The sequence below is a fragment of the Martes martes genome (genome assembly GCF_963455335.1).
Source record: "Martes martes genome assembly, chromosome: 10".
Classification (NCBI taxonomy): Eukaryota; Metazoa; Chordata; class Mammalia; order Carnivora; family Mustelidae; genus Martes; species Martes martes.
In genome coordinates, this window is record NC_137898.1 from 17,749,644 (window position 1) to 17,774,140 (window position 24,497).

At 38.5% G+C, this 24,497-nt stretch overlaps 2 protein-coding genes across 2 annotated transcripts; both read left to right on the forward strand.

Annotated features, from left to right (window-relative positions):
• Nucleotides 1–4,294: 4,294 nt before the first annotated feature.
• Nucleotides 4,295–5,269, forward strand: LOC308350784 (olfactory receptor 4C45-like; the record flags this gene model as incomplete). Its single annotated transcript, XM_080816274.1, has 1 exon — nt 4,295–5,269. One exon carries the CDS (start codon nt 4,295–4,297, stop codon nt 5,267–5,269), a length of 975 nt encoding a protein of 324 aa, XP_080672400.1.
• A 12,914-nt stretch (nt 5,270–18,183) lies between these two features.
• Nucleotides 18,184–18,870, forward strand: LOC308350785 (olfactory receptor 4C5-like; the record flags this gene model as incomplete). The annotated part of the gene is made up of 1 exon (XM_080816275.1): nt 18,184–18,870. One exon carries the CDS (start codon nt 18,184–18,186, stop codon nt 18,868–18,870), a length of 687 nt encoding a protein of 228 aa, XP_080672401.1.
• Nucleotides 18,871–24,497: the final 5,627 nt, after the last annotated feature.

Genomic DNA, 24,497 nt, shown 5'->3' on the forward strand with positions numbered 1-24,497 from the left:
CCAAAGCACACCCCCATTTCTAAAACTGGCTTCTAATGATGTTTCTGAGTGCCAAGTGGGGGAAAGCAAAAAACTGTGGCTGAGGCTTCCAGTAAAGATTCCAACAGGACCAATTACTAATCCTCTGAGGACTTGTGAGGTCAATGCGTTAGCAAATCCTGCACTTCGTGAAAGTCTATTTAAATATTTCTCTAGAGTCTATGAGGAAGAATTACAGGACATTTAAGTAAATGACAGAGGCAGAGCATGTACCAACAAGCCTGAGATTCATATAGGAGACATTCTCTCCACACTATTCTTGGACTTGCTGGGAAACATAAATTTGGCAAGATTTGAAAAAATATATATATCCAATCAAGCAGTTGCACTTCTACATTATAGTTCTATATACTAGCTTTTTCTGATGAAGCTTTTTCTTTGTTCCGTTATTCTTACTATAGATTACATGTACTTCTGATCTTTGAAAAATATATGTATTTTGAAGACGTGTTTATACTTTCATTGGAGGCCAAAAAGTGAGTAGAAATTTATCCTAAAGTATTGAAGTTTCCTAACTAATCAGCTCATTTTCTGGGTAAATTCAGACTGAGAATGGGAACTAAAATGACCAAGACTGGGAGAGTTCTCAAGAGGGAGAATTCCAGTGACCCACTTGTTAGTTCTTAAAGTATATTTGCAGCTATGGGGCTATGCTCTCAGGGAAAGAAAACAGTGACTGAGTGCAATGTAAAAACACTGGAATCCACAACCAACTAGATCTAGGTCAGTAATAATTCAACCTTTTTCCACAAATTTTAAATAGACTAACTTAATTTTCCCAAATTACTTTTAATGATTAGTTTTTTTTATTTTTTTCAGTGTTCCAAAATTAATTGTTTGTGCACCACACCCCACCACCCCAAAAACCCTCAGTTTGTTTCTCAGAATCCACAGTCTCTCATGGTTTGCCCCCCACAACCCCGTTTTCTGCCAAATCACTTCTCCTTTCCATCTCCCAATGTCCTCCAGGTTATTCCTTATGCTCCACAAGTAAGTGAAACCATATGATAATTGACTTTCTCTGATTGACTTATTTCACTCAGCATAATCTCCTCCGGTTCTGTCCATGTTGATACAAAAGTTGGGTATTCATCCTTTCTGATGGAGGCATAATACTCCACCGTATATATGGACTATGTCTTCTTTATCCATTCGTCCGTTGAAGGGCATCTTGGTTTTTTCCACAGTTTGGCAATTGTGGCCACTGCTGCTATGAACATTGGGGTACAGGTGGCCCTTTTTTTCACAACATCTGTATCTTTGGGGTAAATACCCAGTAGTGCAATTGCAGGCTCATAGGGAAGCTCTATTTTTAATTTCTTAAGGAATCTCCACACTGTTTTCCAAAGTGGCTACACCAACTTGCCTTCCATCAACAGTGTAAGAGGGTTCCCCTTTCTCCACATCCCCTTACTCCACATCCTCCACACCTGTTGTTTACTGTTTTGCTGATTTTGGCCATTGGAACTGGTGTAAGGTGATATCTCAATGTGGTTCTGATTTGAGTCTCCCTGGTGGCTAATAATGATGAACATTTTTCATGTGTCTGTTAGCCGCTTGTCTCTCTTCTTTGGAGAAGTGTCTGTTTATCTCTTCTGCCCATTTTTTGATGTGATTATATGTTTTGTGTGTGTTGAGTTTGAGGAGTTCTTTATAGATCTTGGTTATCAGTTCTTTGTCTGTACTGTCATTTGCGAATACCTTCTCCCATTCTGTGGATTGCCTCTTTGTTTTGTTGACTATTTCCATTGCTGTGCAGAGGCTTTTGATCTTGATGAAGTCCCAAAAGTTCATTTTTGCTTTTGTTTCCTTTGCCTTTGGAGACATATTTTGAAACAAGTGCTGTGACCGATGTCAAAGAAGTTACTGCCTATGTTCTCCTCTAGGATTTTGATAGATTTCTGCCTCACGTTGAGGTCTTTTATCCATTTTGAGTTTATCTTTGTGTATGGTGTAAGAGAATGGTTGAGTTTCATTCTTCTACACATAGTTGTCCAATTTTCCCAGCACCTTTTATTGAAGAGACTGTCTTTTTTCCACTGGATATTTTTACCTGCTTTGTCGAAGATTATTTGAACACAGATTTGAGGGCCCATATCTGGGCTTTCTTCACTGTTCCTCTGGTCTCTGTGTCTGTTCTTGAGCCAGTACCATGCTATCTTGGTAATCACAGCTTTGAAGCAAAGCTTGAAATCAGGCAACGTGATGCCCCCAGTTTTGTTTTTCTTTTTCAACATTTACGAAGAGTTTTTATAGCTAGATTCTATGAAGTGAAGTTAACCTTTTTCTCTTCAAATGAATTTGAACATGATGACATGAAAATACCACTAAAACGTGATCTGTAATGCTGCCACACAAGATGCTGTTGAGAACAACTAAGGTCACTTTTAACATATTATGGTTAATGTGTATGTAGAAGTGGATCGCTTTGGTAGGTTTCTATATGTGATTATTCAAGTTGGCTCCCCTTTTCATGACTTACGTTGCCACACTGAAGTTAGAATTAGTGGAGTAAATCTATTAGGGATGATGAAGCACATAGTTCCCACTTATAGCAGCCATGGATAGAGAACAAACTAAAGAGACTGAGCTTTCTGGAAAACAAAAGATACTTTCCTCACTTTTATTTCTTTTATATTTTATTTATTTATTTGAGAGAGAGAGAGAGAAAAGCACAGTGAAGGGCAGAAGGAGAAGCGTGGAGCCCAATGCGAGACTCAATCCAAGGACTCAGTCCTGGGATTTCAGGATCATGACCTGACCCAAAGTCAGACACTTGACTGACTGAGCCAACCAGGTACCTCTCTTCACCTTAATTGAAGCTGAAAGGTCACGATGCTGACTGCTGACTTCTGTGTCCAGGAACTTTTGAGGAAAAATAAGTTGTTACTTTTTCAGCAGGGATAAGGAAAGGAGAAAGAGAAGGGTAGAAGGAATTAAATCTCCTATGATCACGTGTAACATGTATGCACTAGGAAAATCCCTGTACAGATCATTCAAAAAAAGAATATATTCTTGTCTAGATTCAATTTTTCAACCAATCAGCAATGAAACTTTCAAGTTCATCTTACATGATTAAACTTAGTGTCAAAAGAAAAACTTATATTATCTTAGATAACATTTTTCCCAAAACAATAGGAAATTCAGGGAAACTTCATGACTCATTTAACTCCATTTGTAAAATATGACTAGATTTATTAATTATTATTAACAATAATTATTCATCTATTTCAGAGGTGGGATATGGGTGACAGGAAGCTCCCAAATGTCTTAATGTTAATGCCTTGCTAGAGGGAAAAACAACATTAACTTGACAAAGGCAAAGCCTCCAGGAACCTCTGAGACTTTAACATAGGAAAATCTTTTTGAAACCTCCTTTTTCCTTATCTCCCCCAACTCCCAAGTATACAAGCAGCCACCCCTCACACCTGGTGCAGCAGTTCTTTCTACCCACAGGCCATGTGCCCGTGCTTTAATAAAACCACCTTTTCTGCACCAGACCATTATTCTATGTGATGAAAGACCAGTTGCACAGAAAATTAACTTAAGAACTACTGAGGAGTTTTCAGGGAACTTTGGACCGCTTCCATTTCTGCATCCAAAGATGTGAGAAGAGTGAGTGTGTATCAGTCTTATAGAGTCATACAATATCCAGGGCAGTGGAGTGGATGCAGCTCAAAGAGCTGTTATAAAGATGGGCCCTTAGCATCCTGAAGGGGAAACATACCATCTGCAGGTCTGTTTCTCAGTGTGCATGTGCATTCATTTGACAGAAAGGAATCCTAGCTCAAAAAGCACTGCTGGTGTAGATATAGGAAGGATAGCACTTTCCTATCTGCTGTACATTTCACATTTTAAAGAATATTGTATTCATATACCCATAAATATTCATGTCAATGGGCAACTATAACCTCAGAATAATTGCTATTGATGAAATCTGTACCAAAAGCAGAGGAAAAAGAGACATCCATAAGATTTTAGAGCCAGAGCTTTGAAGTCAATTAGGAGTCAACCGTCATAATATCATTTTCCTTTTATTCTGGTGTTTGAAACATATTGTCATTATAAAATTTAGGTGAGTAAGAGAAACTTAACCTCTATCTACCTCTATCGACTCTCTTTTATAACAGTCTCCAAAGTGGTTGAGGTGAGTGGAAAGTGTGGCTCCAGCAACCCCCGAGGCCAGGACTAAAGAGGTGATGGAAGATTTCACTGTTGAATTCAAAATACTACTCAGAAATGTTGATCCTTCCAGATGGACCATAGGCTCATAACTCAAGCTGACTCCATGGGAAGGATGAGCAATGTAACAGAATTCATTCTGCTGGGCCTGACCCAGAATCCAGAACTGCAGAAATTCCTATTTGCTGTGCTTTTAATCACCTACTTGATCACACTGGCAGGTAATCTCCTCATCTCCATCACCATCTTCATCAGCCCAGCTCTGGGATCTCCCATGTACTTTTTTCTGTCCTATTTATCCATTATAGATGGTTTCTATTCTTCATCCATTGCACCCAAAATGATCTTTGACTTGCTCTCTGATAAGAACACCATATCCTTCAGTGGCTGCATGACTCAGCTCTTTGCTGAACATTTCTTTGCAGGAGCTGAGATCATCTTATTATTTGCCATGGCCTATGACCGCTATGTAGCCATCTGTAAGCCCTTGCATTACATGACCATCATGAGCCGATTTGTATGTGCTTTCTTGGTGGGAATGGCTGTGCTTTTAGGCTTTCTTCATGGAGGGATCCAGGTTCTGTTCATGGTCCAGTTACCATTCTGTGGCCCCAATGTTATTGACCATTTTATGTGTGATTTAATACCTCTCCTGGAACTAGCCTGTACAGACACTCACACTTTGGGGCCCCTGATTGCTGCCAACAGTGGGTCACTATGTCTGCTCATTTTTTCTATGCTGGTTACTTCTTACGTTGTCATCCTACGCTCCCTGAGGACTAATAGCTCTGAAGGGCGTCGCAAAGCCCTGTCTACCTGTGCTTCTCATGTCACTGTTGTCATCTTATTCTTTGTACCTTGTTCATTCCTGTACCTGAGACCCATGACCTCCTTTCCCGCTGACAAAGCTGTGACTGTGTTTTGTACCCTAGTTACTCCCATGTTGAACCCATTAATCTACACCCTCAGAAATGCAGAAGTGAAAAATGTCATGAAGAAGCTCTGGGGGCAAATAATGAAAATTGGTGATAATGAATCTTGGGATTAGAGTATTTACATAAACATATCTAGTGAAAATTTAGAAAGATTTATTCCCCTTCTTACTTGATTAAATGTGGGACAGTCAATTTTCCTGTTTGCATAGCTTTTCTTCAGGATCATATATTTTGTAGACAGCGTCAACATATCCATCCAGGAACAGTAGGCACAGTGCCTAGAGCCCACAATAATTCTAGGATCCCTTGAAATGCTTAATTTCTTTTAAAATAAGAAGAAAAAAATGAATATAATCCAAATCCAGGCTGGGGTATGTCATCGTTATATCAATGCATTCATAAAATATGATCTTTAATAATTTTCATGGAGGAGGACTCATGAGGACAAAGTAGCAAGGGGCCACAGAAGTCATAAGGTTGCCCTGATTGTTGGTATGAAATGGTTCTGCAGCAGTATTTTCAATACTCTCTACACCCTGCACTACAGCTAGAAGGAAGTTTTATTTTATGAGGAAAAGTTCTATATATGCAATAATATATAGAAAGCCAGTGAGTCTTCAAGAAGTACTTCCATCCAAATATACTTTTTCTTATCTTCCTGAATTTGAGATGTTAATAAATATTCCTGCACCACAGCAATAAAGAATGCTTTACTTCTTGCAGTCCCGATAAGAGAACACTTAGACACAAAGGTACATTTAAAAACTTACATCACCACCATTCCCTGCAGTATACAATTGTCTACAGAAGAATTAGAGACAGAATTGGCTGATGCAAAAGAAATATAACTGATCAAGTTTGTAGAGTTAAGGCAGAAAATAACTGTATGTTAAAGTTGTGTTTTAAATGGAATATTACTCAGCCATCAGAAAGGACGAATACCCAACTTTGGCATCAACATGGATGGAACTGGAAGAGATTATGTTGAGTGAAATAAGTCAAGCAGAGAAAGCCAATTATCACATGGTTTCACTTACTTATGGAGGATAAGGAATAACATGGAGGATATCAGGTTAAGGAAAGGAAAAGTGAAGGGGGGAGCCAGAGGGGGAGACCAACCATGACAGACTGTGGACTCCAAGAAACAAACTGAGGGTTTTAGAGGGGTGGAGAACTGGGGGGATGGGTGAGCCTGGTGGTGGGTATTTAGGAGAGCATATATTGCATGGAGCATTGGGTGTTATATATAAACAACCAATCTTAAGCAATACATCAAAAGCTAATGATGTATTGTATGGCAACTAATATAATAAAATAAATAAATAAATAAATAAGTTGCATTTTAGACATGGACAAAGAAAGAGTCTGAACAGCTGGGACAGGAAATTATAAGTGACATAGGAATAAGTCTGTGTCACAAAACTGAACAACAATGACCACAGATCTGGATTACAGAAAATAATTCATAACATTTGTATAAGGAAATTCAAGGATAATTAAGAAATAGATGCTTTGAAGTCAGAGATTAAAAGCTTTGGATCAACCGGATTTGATTACTCATCTTGTCTCCTGCATTAATTACCTTTGTCAATGTAACCATTGTGCTTCATTTCTCTACTGATTTTTTCAACCTGTAAAATGGAAATAGCATTGCATACTCTCAGGTTGTAAAAATTAAACAATTTAGATTGAAAAAAATGAATCAGCTAAAAACTAGTGATATTGCTCAGATATGGTTACTGCTTTCAGAGATGTCACCAGCACAGAAAGTAAGCCAGGGTCAATGGTTGCTGACAAGAGGAGCCCAAGAACACCACTACCAACCATCATTCACTAACCATAATCACAGGAGGACCAAACATCTATGCCAGCCTCACTGTACTTCAAATGCCATAAAAGGCATCTGTATATTAGTAGGAACTGCATAGCAGTGAGTTTTCTCATCAAGGAATCTAATGGGAACTGTGAGCGGATCTCTGGACACTAAAAGCCAGCCCCCCACCAACTCCCTAGTCTAGGACACAAATGCCCTTAAACATCTCTGCAATAACCAAGGGGGAGCTGGCTGGAGCAGCCGTGACATGTCTGAGCAGAACTTATTTCAAAACCTCTCCCTGATGATGGATCTCCTTCTGCTGCTCTGGGAGAAGGAGAAGGGAAAGCCCAGTGCCAGAAACCAACAGACCTATCTCTGCACAGAGCTTGGGACTCTTGAGGAAGAGCTCAGAAACTTGTCTTCAGAGGGTGATTTCACAACCAGGGATTGAATGTCATGTGATGCTGACATTTCTCATGTTCTCAGGACTATAGATCAGGTTAGATCTAACTGTACATGAAGGCCTTTTAAAAATATATGTTGTCCTGGGTCCCTGGGTGGCTCAGTTGGTTAAGCGACTGACTTCAGCTCAGGTCATGATCCTGGAATCCCTGGATCGAGTCCCGCATCAGGCTGCCTGCTTGGTGGGGAGTCTGCTTCTCCCTCTGACCCTTTCCCTTCTCATATATATGTTGTCCCAGAACAAGCAAACAAACTCAAGTAAGAGAACAAAGTGGTGGTTACCAGTGGTGGATGCCAGAGGTGGTTGTGGGGAGAAGAGTGAAATAGGTAAAGGAGATTAAAAGGTACAAACTTCACTATAAAATAAATACGTCAAAGAGTTAAAAAGTATAGCATAAGGAATATAATCAATAATATTGTAATACTGTTGTATGGTGACAGATGGGTGGCTATACTTACCTTGGTGAGCACTGAAAGTATAGAACTGTCAAATCCCTACATGGTACAGGTCAACCTTGATAACATTTTACATCAGTTACACTTCAATATTAAATTCCTTTTTTTCTTTTTTGCTAAGTGGCTTATTGTTCACTTTTTTAAAAAATTTTATTATTATTCTGTTTTGTTAGTCACCATACAGTACTTCATTAGTTTTTGATGTAGTGTCCCATGATCCACTGTTTGCATGTAACACCCAGTACTCCATGCAATATGTGCCCTCCTTAATACCCATCACCGAGCTAACCCATTCTCACACCTCCCTCCCATCTGAAACCTTCACTTTATTTCCGTGAGTGCATAGTCTCTCATGGTTTGTCTCCCCCTCTGATTTACCCCCCTTCATTTTTGAGCTCAACCATAAAATTTTTCCATTTTTCCACGGGACTGACTATAACAGGAGCTATGCTAATACATCTTTGGGCACGCACCCAGGCAGATATCCTCATCTCTGGTAACAAAGGAATCAAAGGACTGATCTTGACACTTGGAAATGGGGCTACATTTGCAGTTGGGATGAGGTTATGATCCACCCTAAAATATCTTAGGAATAACTGTTTTCAAATTTAATTTCAAAGATATTGTGTGTTGGGCATCAATATTAGCTTCCCTCAGTATACATAAATTTAAACAAGTAATGGTGATCTGTGTCAGGCAACACAAAGGAAAAATATTGTGAAAGGGTGAAGATGTAACATTGTGGAATTCTATCTTTGTGCATCTCATTTTATCCAAACTAACCCTAAAATCACTTTTCGTGGAGACATCAACTGCAAAGATAGCACAAGTTGGCATATTTGAAGGGACTCACAAGAAATCACAAAGCATAATCATATAACGCATTTTTTTGAAGACCAATGATACTGAGAACTGAGAAACAGAGTACAGGCAAGCACCGAAGGTCGAAGAGATGCCCAAACAATTGCCCAAGAGTCTTTGTTCACACGGACAAACAAGCTTCATCTCTAGTTGAACCATCAAGACCAGCATGAGATAAGCCTGGGCTTCGTGAAAGCTCAGGGAAGAAGTTTGCCATGCAGTATTCATGGCCCTCTGGTCAAGTCAGTCATGCTAAGTAAAAGCCAACAGTAAAAAAAAATAAAATAAAGTAAAATAAAATGAAAAAAAGATTCTTGGCATCATCAGGGGAGTTTGGGACTTTTTTTTTTTTTTACTTTTTTTTTTTTTAATTTTTTATTTATTTTCAGCGTAACAGTATTCATTGTTTTTTCACCACACCCAGTGCTCCATGCAATCTGTGCCCTCCCTAATACCCACCACCTGGTTCCCCCACCCTCCCACCCCGCCCCTTCAAAACCCTCAGGTTGTTTTTCAGAGTCCATAGTCTCTCATGGTTCACCTCCCCTTCCAATTTCCCTCAACTCCCTTCTCCTCTCCATCTACCCTTGTCCTCTATATTATTTGTTATGCTCCACCAATAAGTGAAACCATATGATACTTGACTTTCTCTGTTTGACTTATTTCACTCAGCATAATCTCTTCCAGTCCTGTCCATGTTGCTACAAAAGTTGGGTATTCGTCCTTTCTGATGGAGGCATAATACTCCATAGTGTATATGGACCACATCTTCCTTATCCATTCATCCGTTGAAGGGCATCTTGGTTCTTTCTACAGTTTGGCGACTGTGGCCATTGCTGCTATAAACATTGGGGTACAGATGGCCCTTCTTTTCACTACATCTGCATTAATAGTAGGAGATCTTAACATGCCTCTCTCAGAAATAGACAGATCATCGAAGCAGAAAATCAATAAAGAAATAAGAGCATTGAATGACACATTGGACCAGATGGACATCATAGATATATACAGAACATTCCACCCTAAAACAACAGAATACTCATTCTTCTCAAGTGCACATGGAACCTTCTCCAGAATAGACCACATACTGGGTCACAAATCAGGGCTCAACCGATACCAAAAGACTGAGATGATTCCCTGCATATTCTCAGATCACAATGCTTTGAAACTGGAGCTCAATCACAAGGAAAAGTTCAGAAGGAACTCAAATACCTGGAAGCTAAAGACCACCTTGCTTAAGAATGCTTGGATCAACCAGGAGATCAAAGAAGAACTTAAACAATTTATGGAAACCAATGAGAACGAAGACACTTCACTCCAAAACCTATGGGATACAGCAAAGGCGGTCCTAAGGGGGAAATTCATAGCCATCCAAGCCTCCCTCAAAAAAATTGAAAAATCCAGAATACACCAGCTGTCTCTACACCTTAAAGAACTGGAGAATCAACAACAAATCAAACCAACTCCACACGTAAGAAGGGAAATAATCAAGATTAGAGCAGAGATCAACGAGGTAGAAACCAGAGATACAGTAGAACGTATCAACGAAACTAGAAGCTGGTTTTTTGAAAGAATCAATAAGATCGATAAACCATTGGCCACACTAATCCAAAAGAAAAGAGAGAAAGCCCAAATTAATAAAATTATGAATGAAAAGGGAGAGATCACAACTAACACCAAGGAAGTAGAAACAATCATCAGAAGCTATTATCAACAGTTATATGCCAATAAGCTAAGCAACCTAGATGAAATGGATGCATTCCTGGAAAACTATAAACTCCCAAAATTGAACCAGGAAGAAATTGACAACCTGAATAGACCGATATCTAGTAACGAGATTGAAGCAGTGATCAAAAACCTCCCAAAAAACAAGAGCCCAGGTCCTGACGGATTCCCTGGGGAATTCTATCAAACTTTCAAAGAAGAAATAATACCTATTCTCCTGAAGCTGTTTCAAAAAATTGAAGCAGAAGGAAAACTTCCAGACTCTTTTTATGAAGCCAGCATTACCCTGATCCCCAAACCAGGCAAAGACCCTACCAAAAAGGAGAATTTCAGACCAATATCACTGATGAATATGGATGCTAAGATTCTCAACAAGATCCTAGCAAACAGGATCCAACAGCACATTAAAAAGATTATCCACCATGACCAGGTAGGATTCATCCCTGGGTTACAAGGATGGTTCAACATTCGCAAATCAATCAATGTGATAGAACAAATCAATAAGAGAAGAGAGAAGAACCACATGATCCTCTCCATTGATGCAGAAAAAGCTTTTGACAAAATCCAGCATCCGTTCCTGATTAAAACGCTTCAAAGTATAGGGATAGAGGGAACATTCCTGAACTTCATCAAATCTATCTATGAAAAACCCACAGCAAATATCATCCTCAATGGGAAAAAGCTTGCAGCCTTCCCATTGAGATCGGGAGTTTGGGACTTTAAAAATATATCAAAAATTCCACTCGTCTTATCCTATACAATGGTCAAAGCCCTGCATGACCAGAGTTAAGACTTTCCTATTGACTAGTAAAATAACCCTTTCCTACACACTCCACTCTCTGACTCTTGGTCAAGACTAAATCACTCAAAATCATTCCTTCTCCTGCAAGTTTTGCATGATTCATACAACAGGTAAAATAATAGACCAAGTGCAAAGTGTTAATAACTTGTATCATCAAATAAAGGATTGGTATTGTTTAAAGAAGTATTTCAGCTAACCAAATATTCCACCATAAACTTAATCACAAACAAGCACAAGTTGGAGAACTGTTAAATCTCCCTTGACTACAGAAATTAAAATTGTATGAAAAGTATCAATTGGTAGATTTAGTGTAACAATTAGCTGTTAACTAATCCTAGTTCCTCCTCTAACCAATCAGACTTCATTGAATGAACATCATGGAAGATGTTAATTCCACTTCCTAATATATTTGATCATCAATTTAAGTATTATAGATTTTGTTGAAATCAAATTAATCCTACCAATTATAAATGATAATATTAAACCAAATAACAGTTACACTATTACTGATTGGATGCTCCCTTTCTAACAACAATTACTTCTTGCTATCGATTTAATTTTCACTCGGACCCCTCATTTGATATAACCCTGGGTTTTCCACATCTTCCAGTCATCCAAGTCTCCTGTTGCAGACTTCATTGCCAGCCCATTGACTATTGCCCAAACCTAAGAAAAGTCATACTAGATCACTATAGTTATAATCTGGATCTTCTGGTACCAAAAGAACACCATTCTTAACACACTGAGTGGATCTATAGTTTCCTTTTCAATAATCATTTTCCATTCAGCCATTTTTCAAACTGAGTGATGGCTCTCCACACTGAACACACCACCTATACACAAAATAGGCTCCGACCATAAATTGATCATAGGGAAGGACCCATTCAGCTATGAGGGTAAGTAACTCCACAGGAGGATCTAATGTAGGGCTCAAAGGCAAGGCAGTCACTTGTTCATGTGTGCGATGGGTTCCCTCTTTCACAAATCCTGTACTTATATTTCTAATTAATAAAATAAATTTTCTGTTCATTTTCCTCCCTACTAGAATGATTATTTTATATATCCCAGGACTTATGGGTATTTCACATCTCAAAATAATGTTATATCCTTCAGTAAACATAAAAGTAGTTTCAAATAAAGTCCAGTAATAACCTAGCCATCACCTTGTAAACTGTACACTCTTTGGCTGTTTGAGGCAACTTCCCAGTTCAAAAGCGCCCTGATGCATCTCTGGGTGGCAATTCTGACATCCCTTACAGAAGGCATTACTTGGAAAGAGAAATTATTGTCCTGATTCTCTTTTTAGGAACAGAGAAGCATCACCCAAAAGAAATCCCAGTTTTTCTTGTCTCCCATTGGTCAAAATTTTGTCACATGCCAGCCCTTAAATTGATCACTAAAAAGAGGAAGGTATTACCATAACTGTATTAGACTAATCCAGAGTCACAACTATGGCTTGGGGATGGACCACACTTTCCCCAACACTGGAAGAAATGGAGTTTCCTTAGAAAGAAAGAAGCTGGGAAATTGCCACTCTGTGGGTAACAGTGTCTGCCACACCTAATGTGCCTCCACTGACCACTCTCCCTACATCTCTAATCAATCTCTCTCTATCCTCTTCCCCCAACCTTCCTTCTTAGCTCTATACCCCAGCATTTCAATATACCAAGTTTCTCCCACCCCCCCCAAAAAAAAAACTCACCCACATGCTGATGTTCCACTCAGTGACTAATTTCATTTTTGTAACAACTCTATGAAATAATGTTATCTCTATTTTGCAGAAAAGGAAACTGATGCATGTGGAAGGTAAATAACATAACGAAGCTGCCAAAGTTAGCCAGGATTCAACAAATATTAGCCATCAGTATCACAATAGTAGAAAATGCAAAAATTTCTCTCAATTCATTTCAGAAAAGTATTTTCTAAGTATGGTCTATGTATAACACACTCATTTTACCAGTATTCTTCCCAATAATGTCAATTTATATAGGGCTCTTTTTCAGACTCTAGCAAGTGAAATGACATACATAGAATCTTGTAAATAGAAGAACTGGGTTTCACACCTAGGCTCATCGCTTTGATGTATTACTTCTCTGGGAACCTACCACACCCCAATCATGTAGAGGATGTCCCTGCTCCTCAGTCTGAACATCTACTTGGTCTTCCTTCCACTCTGCAGGCATCAGGAAATTTTCAGAGAGAAAATTTCCAAGACAATGTTTAGGCAGATCTCTCATATTGGAGCCAAAGGTAGGAAAGGAAGATTAAAAAATGTCCTCCTTTTCCTGTGGCTCTCCTCATAGTCACTGAGGCACCTGGGATCTGTCTGAGGAATATGTCCTGCCTGCCACTGCTGGGAGAACCAGAGACTCTTCATAATCCCCCAGGGTCTGAATCTGTACCCTGATGCCAATCATTCCCAGTGCATGAGACACATCACAGAACCAGTGTCTACCTGGTACCACAGCATAATTGTAAGAGCTCAGGCTTAGAATTAGATCCATTTGTATTTAAATCCAAGCTCTACTAAAGATTATCTTCTCCAATCTTGACCAACGATGCTCACAGTGAACATCGACCTCTTTACACATAAAGCAGAATTAGCAGTACTGTCCTCTTGGGATTATTTAAGAATTATATAAAATACCATACTTAGCAGAGTGACATTAATTTATTACTTGTCAGTTCTCATTGTGTCCATTTTTCCTTTATTCCTACAGTTTTTTCAGGTACTCCCAACTTCACTGTCAGATTTCTTTAGTCATGACAAATCAAATGTTCATTAAAAGATTTTGGAAAACCCTCAGGTTGTTTTTCAGAGTCCATAGTCTCTCATGGTTCACCTCCCCTTCCAATTTCCCTCAACTCCCTTCTCCTCTCCATCTCTCCATGTCCTCCCTGTTATTTGTTATGCTCCACAAATAAGTGAAACCATATGATAATTGACTCTCTCTGCTTGACTTATTTCACTCAGCATAATCTCTTCCAGTCCCGTCCATGTTGCTACAAAAGTTGGGTATTCATTCTTTCTGATGGAGGCATAGGTGGGAGGTTGGGGGAACCAGGTGGTGGGTATTAGGGAGGGCACATATTGCATGGAGCACTGGGTGTGGTGCAAAAACAATGAATACTGTTATGCTGAAAAGAAATTTAAAAAAAAGATTTTAGAATTATAATTTCTAAAATTAGATTTTAGAAAGATTTAGAATTATATGAATCAGTATTTGATACTTTAAATAGATCTTCTCTACTTTCTGTATATGCACAGATTCTAACAACCAAAAGACTAATGAAAATAAGATAGTGTGTGTGTGTGTGTGTGTGTGTGTGTGTGTGTGTAGTTGAAACAATTCTTGTCAGGAACCCAAACTGGTCACACCATGAGCTTTGATATCTGCACAGAAAAAACAGACAGCAGTGAATCCTTGCTCTTTATCTTGTAGAACCCTACTACAGTCCTCTGATAGGTACCATTATCAACCCCTTTTTACAAATGTGGGAACTCAGCTGTAAAAAGGCTAAGGAACTTGTCCAGTGTCACACAGTTAGCAAAGAGAAGAACCAGCAAAATTTTTCTCTTCAGAATGATTCAGATTTCTATTTTAAGAGCACCTTCTCTAGCCTACAGGTGTAGACCATTGGGGCATTAGCATTAGAATAGCATTTTTCACTGGCTTAGAGGTTATCCTGTGTCATCTTGCTCAAACCACCCCCCCCCCCCGAGAGCTCTGTGAGATAGGTATTATTAAGGCTTTTTTTTTTTAAGATTTTATTTATTTGTCAGAGAGAGAGAGCACAAGCAGGCAAAGTGGCAGGCAGAGGCAGAGAGAGAAGCAGGCTCCCCACTGAGCAAGGAGGCTGATGCAGGACTCGATCCCAGGACCCCGGGATCATGACCTGAGCCGAACGCAGTGGCTTAACCCACTGAGCCACCCAGGCATCCCTATTAAGGCTATTTTATAGACTCTGACTGGCTCATGCACCCATGCCCCCATGAATAGAACATTCTGTGCCTTTATCCCAGCCCCAAGGACCACTTCCTAAACACAATCATAGAGGGGCTGCTAGCCCAGCCCAGATGGCTCTCCCCAACACCCTTTGTCACAGATGCCATGGCCCCCAGAGAGAAATGAAAAATTGACCTGGCTGCCATCTTGGTTGAAGCTGCTAATTCTAATCCTCTGGGAGCTGAGAGGTCAGAGCCTCCCTCATGCCTAATATCCATTTTAAAACTTCCCTAAAACCATCTATGAAAATATTAATAAAGATGGACCCAGGAAGACCACATAAAAATAACCAGCCACACATCACAGAAGCTGTTTGGTTCTGAGTTTCCAACATAGCTGGATCCAGTCTCCCAAGGACCAAAAAAATAACTCTGGGCTGAGCACAGGCTTACTAAGGAAAAAAGACTTATAAGAGCTAACTGCAGCAAACTTGCCTGCTACTCCAAGGCATCTTGCATTTGTTGCTGATTGTATGCTGCTTGCAATTCCTAATGTTTGTGCTTTAACACAGTATACCATTTTCAGGGCTTTATATCAGTGTGGATCTCAGATCAAGTAGTCTTTATAATATACTTCATCTTGTCACACATACACAAAAAAATACTGGCAAATGTGAGGTACGGTGGGCTGGAGAGAGATGTCCCCCCAGTTGTTAGGCTTTCCCCCTCAATTTCTTATGAAGTCCAACACTTTAGAAGCTAAGTAAAGAGTAAGTGTCTGACCTACGATGCACGTGGATGACACTCACAGGAAGGTGTGACCCTAGAATCCAAAACTAAACCCAGCTAATAAACTCGATTATTTAGGAAGTCTCTCTCAGCAATAATTTTCAAGGAACTAAGTGAGCAAAAGAAAGAGACCTAAGATAAAAATGGTTGAACTTGCAGAGCAGTTGCTGGGAATGGGTAGTGACAGCAACCTCCATACCAAGTGTGCTCTAAGAGAAGACACCTGTTCTGGAATGAATCTGTTCTTTCTTTCTCAAAGGCATACAGACAGGTAGGTACACTGATTTTTTATTAGCAGTTTTTTATCAAGGTAATACTAGGTCCCTAAGGTGAGTTAGATTTAAATATGTGTACCTACTTTCACAGAATTTTATGCATAATGACTATACTTAGTCTATTAAAAAAAGCACAGTCACTCAGGAGATTATGAACCCACACCAGAGGTAAGAAAATAACATTACTTTTACTAAATTTTTTCGCTGATTATAAAGGTAATCTACTGGAGAAAACCTGGATCAAAAAATTTTTTGAAGAATGTAAAAATGCCCTTAACTCATAATTCGAGTAAACACTATTAATCTTTATATTGTGTTTTGTTTCAGATACTTTTCTATGTATACATGTCATTTTGGACATTTTAGACATTTTAGATCATTATACTATAATGATATAATGATATCATTATATCATTATATCATTATAAACTGTTTTATATTTTGTGGTTTCCACTCCATATTATATTGGAAGAAGGATCTTTCCACACTATAAACTCTTGTAAATAACTTCAATGTCCTCCTGATATTTCATTACCATAATTCACTTAATTATTCATATTAATGCAAATATTTGGAATATGTTCACTTATTTATTATCATCAAAAAATTATGGAATACAACCTGTATGACTAATTTTTATCCATATTTTTTATCTGGAATAGATTCCCAAGCCGAAGGAGTACCTGACATAACCAGTTATAAACCTTATTACATTACATTATAAACCTTATTACATGTTGTCAAAATTCTTTCCAGAAGATTTTATATCAACACACAGCCACCAGCACTGGGTAACATAACTATCATAGATCTTAGCCAAGTTTTGTGTCAAATGCATTTCACTGTGTTTAAATGGTACTTCTTTGATGACTTGTGAAATAGAGGATTATTTTAGATCTATTCCTTAAATCTTAGAGTTTTCTACTTACTAGTTTTGCCCTTATTTTCACAATGGTGTAAGTAGACCTTTTTTGTAAAAACCACTTCCATATACTTGTTTTACTTGTTTCAAGTATTTTTCCAGGGTGTTCACGACCTTGATGTAACTGAATCCGTTAATCTGTCCTGTTTCTCATACCATTGCATCTGCTTAATGTGCTCTTCTTCAGCCAGAAATTACATATATACTTTTTTTCTTAAATCTTTATTTTATTTGAAGGCATTAATGCACTCTATTCTTTCTTCTCCTTTTTTTCCCTTTTTTTTTCTTTCTTTCTTTCTTTTTCTTTTTTTTTTTTTTTTTGGTGATGGTATGAAGAATATCCAACCATGTGTAATTACAAAAAGGAACGTGCATTTGTAAAACTGTATTTGTGGATATGAATGAGTGTATGCATGAATGTATGCACACATATGTCTGTGCGTCAGTCAGAGGGTGAAGAGGCAATGTGTTCATTATAGTTAGTAACAAGGCCCAACTTTAAGTCTGAGTTTAACTGCCTGGAGTTGCCTTTAGTCTCAAAGAAAGCAACCCTGACAGAAGTGATTTGCTTGATCAGAATTCATCTGCCACAATTGCAGTCCCTGTGCTATTCATAGACAAACCAATTATCCAGATGCCAAAGTGGATTTACGAACAAATGAACAATGTGACAGAATTCTTCCTGCTTGCCCTGACACAGAACCCAGATGTGCAGAAACTCTTGTGCACTGTGTTTATTATTTTTTATTTATTTATTTGTCAGACAGAGATCACAAGTAGGCAGAGAGGCAGGCAGAGAGAGAGGAGGAAGCAGGCTCCCCGCTGAGCAGAGAACCCGACGTGGGGCTCGATCCCAGGACCCTGGGATCATGACCCGAGCCAAAAGCAGAGGCCTCAACCCACTGAGCCACCCAGGCGCCCCATGTTTATAATCATCTACTTTCTCACTGGGGCAGGCAACATACTCCTTGACATGACAATCAAATCCAGCAGAGCCCTGGGCTCCCCCATGTATTTCTTTCTGTCTTTCTTGTCCTTTGTAGACAGCTGCTGCTCTTCTATCATGGTTCCCAGAATGATAATTGACTTACTCACGGAAAAGAAAACTGTCTCCTTCAGTGGGTGCATGACTCAGCTCTTTGCAGAGCATTTCTTTGGAGGAGTGGAGATCATCCTGCTCACAGTGATGGCCTATGACCACTACCTGGCCATCTGTAAGCCCCTACACTACAGGATTGCAAAGAACAGGAAAATGTGTGGCCACATGGTAGCCATGGCCTGGGCTGGGGAATCTCTTCACACTCTGATTCAAATTCTTTTTAAGGTCTGCTTACCATTCCGTAGCCCCAGCGTCAATGACCACTTCATCTGTGACCTCTTCCCTCTACTAAAACTCTCTTGCACTGACACTCACATTTTTGGACTTTTTGTTGCCACCAACAGTGGGCTGATGTGTCTTCTCATTTTTTCTATTCTTGCCACCTCCTATGTCCTCGTCCTTTACTCCCTAAGAACTCACAGTAATAAAGGACAGCATAAGGCCCTGTCCACCCACGCCTCCCCTGTTACTGTAGTTATCCTGTTCTTTGTATCCTGCCTATTCATGTACCTTTGGCCCATGGTCACCTTCCCCATTGACAAAGCAGTGGCGGTGTTTTAGACCATATTAACACCCATGTTAATAAACCTTTAATCTACACCCTCAGAAACTCAGGAGTGAAAAATGCCATGAGGAAGCTTGGGAGCCACAGAGTAATCTTGGGTAATAATTCACGTGACCAGAGAAGAAACAAAAACTTCATTCATATATTAAGAACAATATGACTCATAGAAAGAATGATGGCCTTGACGTCAAACTACGTGAGTTTAGTGAGTTTAAGTATAGTGTGCTCCCCTTGCTTTCTTTAATCTTTAATGGTTCCTCTTTCATATCAATATTTGACTAAATGATGACTCTAGTCTCTTCCAATTACAAACCTCTATGCATTTACAAGCTGCTGATCAAAGGGACATTGCTAATCAGCATAAAAATGTCACATGTATAGAAAAATCTCTGAGTTATGTATTTAGTGGAATAATTCTCTATAAAGCTTTGGGTTAGATTATATACCAATAGGACAGCTAATATATTTAAACAAAAGGCATAACGTCTAAGTATTCTGCTGAAAATTCATGGTTTCACTCCCAACTATGTAGTCAAAGAATATTTATTGGGTTGAGAAATAAAGATTAACCAGAAATGAATGAGTATTGAATCATGCAAGAGGATTCATCCCAAAATTAATGCTGCCTTGTTGCACAATTCCGTGGGCACCATTTATACTGAAATCTGGGCTCTTCCTAGAACAAATTATTTTCCCTTCCTACAGCCAAAAAGAAATATAAAATTCTTCTTGATATAGCAATGGCACAATCTTGCACGTTTGCTACGCAGAAGACAACTGTAGAATATTTTTTATCAAAGACATACTCTAGACAACTTCACCTCTGAACTAGCTGTTATTATAGGGATTTCTGCCTTAGGTGATAGGAACAAAAGTATCCAGTAAAAAAGAGAGAGTTAATGATAATTGAGTAAGAAGACAAAAAGTCTACACATCCAAATTGGAAAGCCAGCATTTAGAACACTTGCAGATCAATGCAATGGGAAGTAATCTGAGATAAAGACACAGTACCATTCTAAGAGAAAGAACTCAAATAAAAGGAGATCCAAATTTGATCCAAGACAAAAGTTCTGCAAAAGAAAGAGAAAATCATGAAAGCATAACAATACCAAAAAATCAACAAAATACAAAGGAATGAAGACAGGAAGGAAGGGGGGAAAAAGGAGAGGAGAACTACAAGACACACAGAAAACAAAATGGCAAGACTAAGTCCTTACCTATAAATAATTATTTTATATGTAAATGGGTTAAACTCCCCGGTCAAAAGACTTAGACTGGCTAAATGGATTTTTTAAATCCCATTCTATGCTGTCTGCAAGAGACTTACTTAAGATTTAAGGACACACATTGTCTCAAAGTAAAGTGATGAGAAAAATCATTCTTTGCAAATGGCTAATGAAAGAGGGCAGGAGGGCAGGACTATACCTATGTCCGATGAAATAGACTCTAAAACAAGAACTGTCAAAAATAAGAACTTTATATAATGATAAAAGGGTCAGTTTGCCAGCAAGATATAATAATTATAAATACTTATACACCCAACATCAGAATACCTAAATGCATCAAGCAGATATTAACAGATATAAGTGCAGAAATAGACAACACCACAGTAATAGTAAGAGATTTCAATATTCCACCTTCAACAATGGATAGAACATATATAGACAAAAAGGTCACTAAGAACAAAATGGATTTGAATAAAACTGTTCCTTAATGAACCTAGCAAACACGTATAGAACACTTGATCCAATAGCAGTGGAAAATACATGCTTCTCAAGTGTACAAGGAAGATTATGAAAGATTATATGTTAGGTCACAAAATAAGTCTTCAAAAACTTAAGAAGGTTGAATCCATATACAGTATCTTTTCTGAGCACAGTGAAGTGAAACAAAATCAATAGCAGAAGGAAAACTGAAAAATTCACAAAAGCACGGCAATTAAATAACACATTATTGTACAACCTTTGGGTCAAAGAAGAAATAAAAAGCAGACTTAGAAATATGTCAAAACAAAAAAATTAAAACTACACACTATACAGGAAAACTACACATGATACAGGAAAAGCAATACTAAGGCAGAAATTTTTAGCAATGAACACCTACATTTAGAAAGATCTCAAGTGACCTAACAGTATGAAAAAAAAAAAAATAAGTCCAAAGTTTCCAGAGGAAGGAATAATTAAGATGACAGTGGAAATCAATGAAATGGAGACTAGGAAAACAGAAGAAAAATATCACTGAAACCAAGAGTAGTTTTTAAAGTAAAACAAAATTGACAAACTTTAGGTGGACTAAGAAGAGATCACACATGGAAGAGGGGACACTAAAACTCATGCCACAGTATAAAAGGATTATAAGACACTACTACAATTATATACTAAAAAATTATATACTAAAGAACCTGGAAGAAATAGATAGATTCCGAGGAACATAGAATCTATGAAATCTGACGCATGAGGAAATATATAACCTGAACAGATCAATAATGAACAAGAAAACTAAATTCATAAGGAGAAACCTCCGAAGAGAGAAAACCCCAAGACTAGAGGACTTCACTGGTGAAATCTACAATACAACATTAAAAAAGAATAAATGCCAATCCTCAAACACTTCTAAAAAATTGAAAAGGAAATTGAAAAATTGAAAAGGAAGAACACACCTGAACTTCCTTTATAAGGCCAGAATTACTATTACCAAAAAAATGAAATACTTAGAAATAAACAGAACTGGGGCGCCTGGGTGGCTCAGTGGGTTAAAGCCTCTGCCTTCGGCTCAGGTATGATCCCAGGGTCCTGGGATCGAGCCCCACGTAGGGCTCTCTGCTCAGCAGGGAGCCTGCTTCCCTTCTTCTCTCTCTGCCAGCCTCTCTGCCTACTTGTGATTTCTGTCAAATAAACAGATAAAATCTTTTAAAAAAAAAGAAAGAAAGAAAGAAAGAAACAGAACTAAAAAGTTTAAAAGATTTGCAAACTGAAAACAACAAAACATTTATGAAAGAAAGTTAAAACAAAAATAAAAAAGCAAATAAAAGAAAGACATCATGTCTTTGTGAATTGTAGGATTCAAAGTTGTCAAAATGTTCATACTGTCCAAAGTGATCTAGAGTCAGTATAATCCCTATCGAAATCCCAATCCAATGTTGACTTTTTCAAGGTGATTTGGTGCAGGATTTCAACCAGCTCCTCAACACCCCAGAAGCTGAGGGAGAAAAGAATGTACTGGAGCCTCCTTTCTGTAGTTTTTCCATCCTCTACCTCTGAATGTCTTCATGCACAATGTTTGGCTCAGTGGGATTTTCTCAACCCCTACCATGTGGAAATACTGTTCTTTCCTGCAAATCTGCACAATTCCTTCTGTGAGCTATAGAGAGAAAAGCTATATTCCCATGAACAAATCATGAGAATCCTTCACCTAGATACACACACCAAAGGAAGTTGACAGATCTATGGCTCATAAATTATCCAATCTTTGGTAGCTGAGAATTCTTCCATATGAGTCTCCATTGTTGCAACTAATAAAAATGTCAGTCTCCCACAATGACATAGCACATAACCTTGAAAACTGGCATTTCTACTCTCAGGACAACTATAAACTTAGAACAGTCACATGTTCAGAGAGAAATCCATCCTCTGAACTCTGACCTATGCCTAAACCACCCCCATCCTGTGCCAGGCTCAACAATGCCGAAATGAGCAACAAAGCCCTATCAGGAAGCTTTCCTATTGTCTTAACAAAATCTCACCCTAAACTATAGCCACAGACACTGTCTCACCAAAGCACACCCCCATTTCTAAAACTGGCTTCTAATGATGTTTCTGAGTGCCAAGTAGGGAAAGCAAAAAACTGTGGCTGAGGCTTCCAGTAAAGATTCCAACAGGACCAATTACTAATCCTCTGAGGACTTATGAGGTCAATGCGTTAGCAAATCCTGCACTTCATGAAAGTCTATTTAAATATTTCTCTAGAGTCTATGAGGAAGAATTACAGGACATTTAAGTAAATGACAGAGGCAGAGCATGTACCAACAAGCTTGAGATTCATAGGAGACATGCTCTCAACCTTAGCAGGTTAAAAGTGGGAATAAAAAGAATTCTCTCCACACTATTCTTGGACTTGCTGGGAAACATAAATTTGGCAAGATTTGAAAAAATATATATATCCAATCAAGCAGTTGCCCTTCTACGTTATAGTTCTATATACTAGCTTTTTCTGATGAAGCTTTTTCTTTGTTCCGTTATTCTTACTATAGATTACATGTACTTCTGATCTTTGAAAAATATATGTATTTTGAAGATGTGTTTACACTTTCATTGGAGGCCAAAAAGTGAGTAGAAATTTATCCTAAAGTATTGAAGTTTCCTAACAAAAACAGCTCATTTTCTGGGTAAATTCAGATTGATAATGGGAACTACAATAGACTAAATTGACCAAGACTGGGAGAGTTCTCAGAGGGAGAATTCTAGTGACCCACTTGTTAGTTCTTAAAGTATATTTGCAGCTATGGGGCTATGCTCTCAGGGAAAGAAAACAGTGACTGGGTGCAATGTAAAAACACTGGAATCCACAACCAACTAGATCTAGGTCAGTAATAATTAAACCTTTTTCCACAAATTTTAAATAGACTAACTTAATTTTCCCAAATTACTTTTAATGATTAGTTTTTTTTATTTTTTTCAGTGTTCCAAAATTAATTGTTTGTACACCACACCCCACCACCCCAAAAACCCTCAGTTTGTTTCTCAGAATCCACAGTCTCTCATGGTTTGCCCCCCACAATCCCGATTTCTGCCAAATCACTTCTCCTCTCCATCTTCCAATGTCCTCCAGGTTATTCCTTATGCTCCACAAGTAAGTGAAACCATATGATAATTGACTCCCTCTGATTGACTTATTTCACTCAGCATAATCTCCTCCAGTTCTGTCCATGTTGATACAAAAGTTGGGTATTCATCCTTTCTGATGGAGGCATAATACTCCACCGTATATATGGACTATGTCTTCTTTATCCATTCGTCCGTTGAAGGGCATCTTGGTTTTTTCCACAGTTTGGCAATTGTGGCCACTGCTGCTATGAACATTGGGGTACAGGTGGCCCTTTTTTTCACAACATCTGTATCTTTGGGGTAAATACCCAGTAGTGCAATTGCAGGCTCATAAGGAAGCTCTATTTTTAATTTCTTAAGGAATCTCCGCACTGTTTTCCAAAGTGGCTACACCAACTTGCCTTCCCACCAACAGTGTAAGAGGGTTCCCCTTTCTCCACATCCCCTTACTCCACATCCTCCACACCTGTTGTTTACTGTTTTGCTGATTTTGGCCATTGGAACTGGTGTAAGGTGATATCTCAATGTGGTTCTGATTTGAGTCTCCCTGGTGGCTAATAATGATGAACATTTTTCATGTGTCTGTTAGCCGCTTGTCTCTCTTCTTTGGAGAAGTGTCTGTTCATCTCTTCTGCCCATTTTTTGACGTGATTATATGTTTTGTGTGTGTTGAGTTTGAGGAGTTCTTTATAGATCTTGGTTATCAGTTCTTTGTCTGTACTGTCATTTGCGAATACCTTCTCCCATTCCGTGGATTGCCTCTTTGTTTTGTTGACTATTTCCATTGCTGTGCAGAGGCT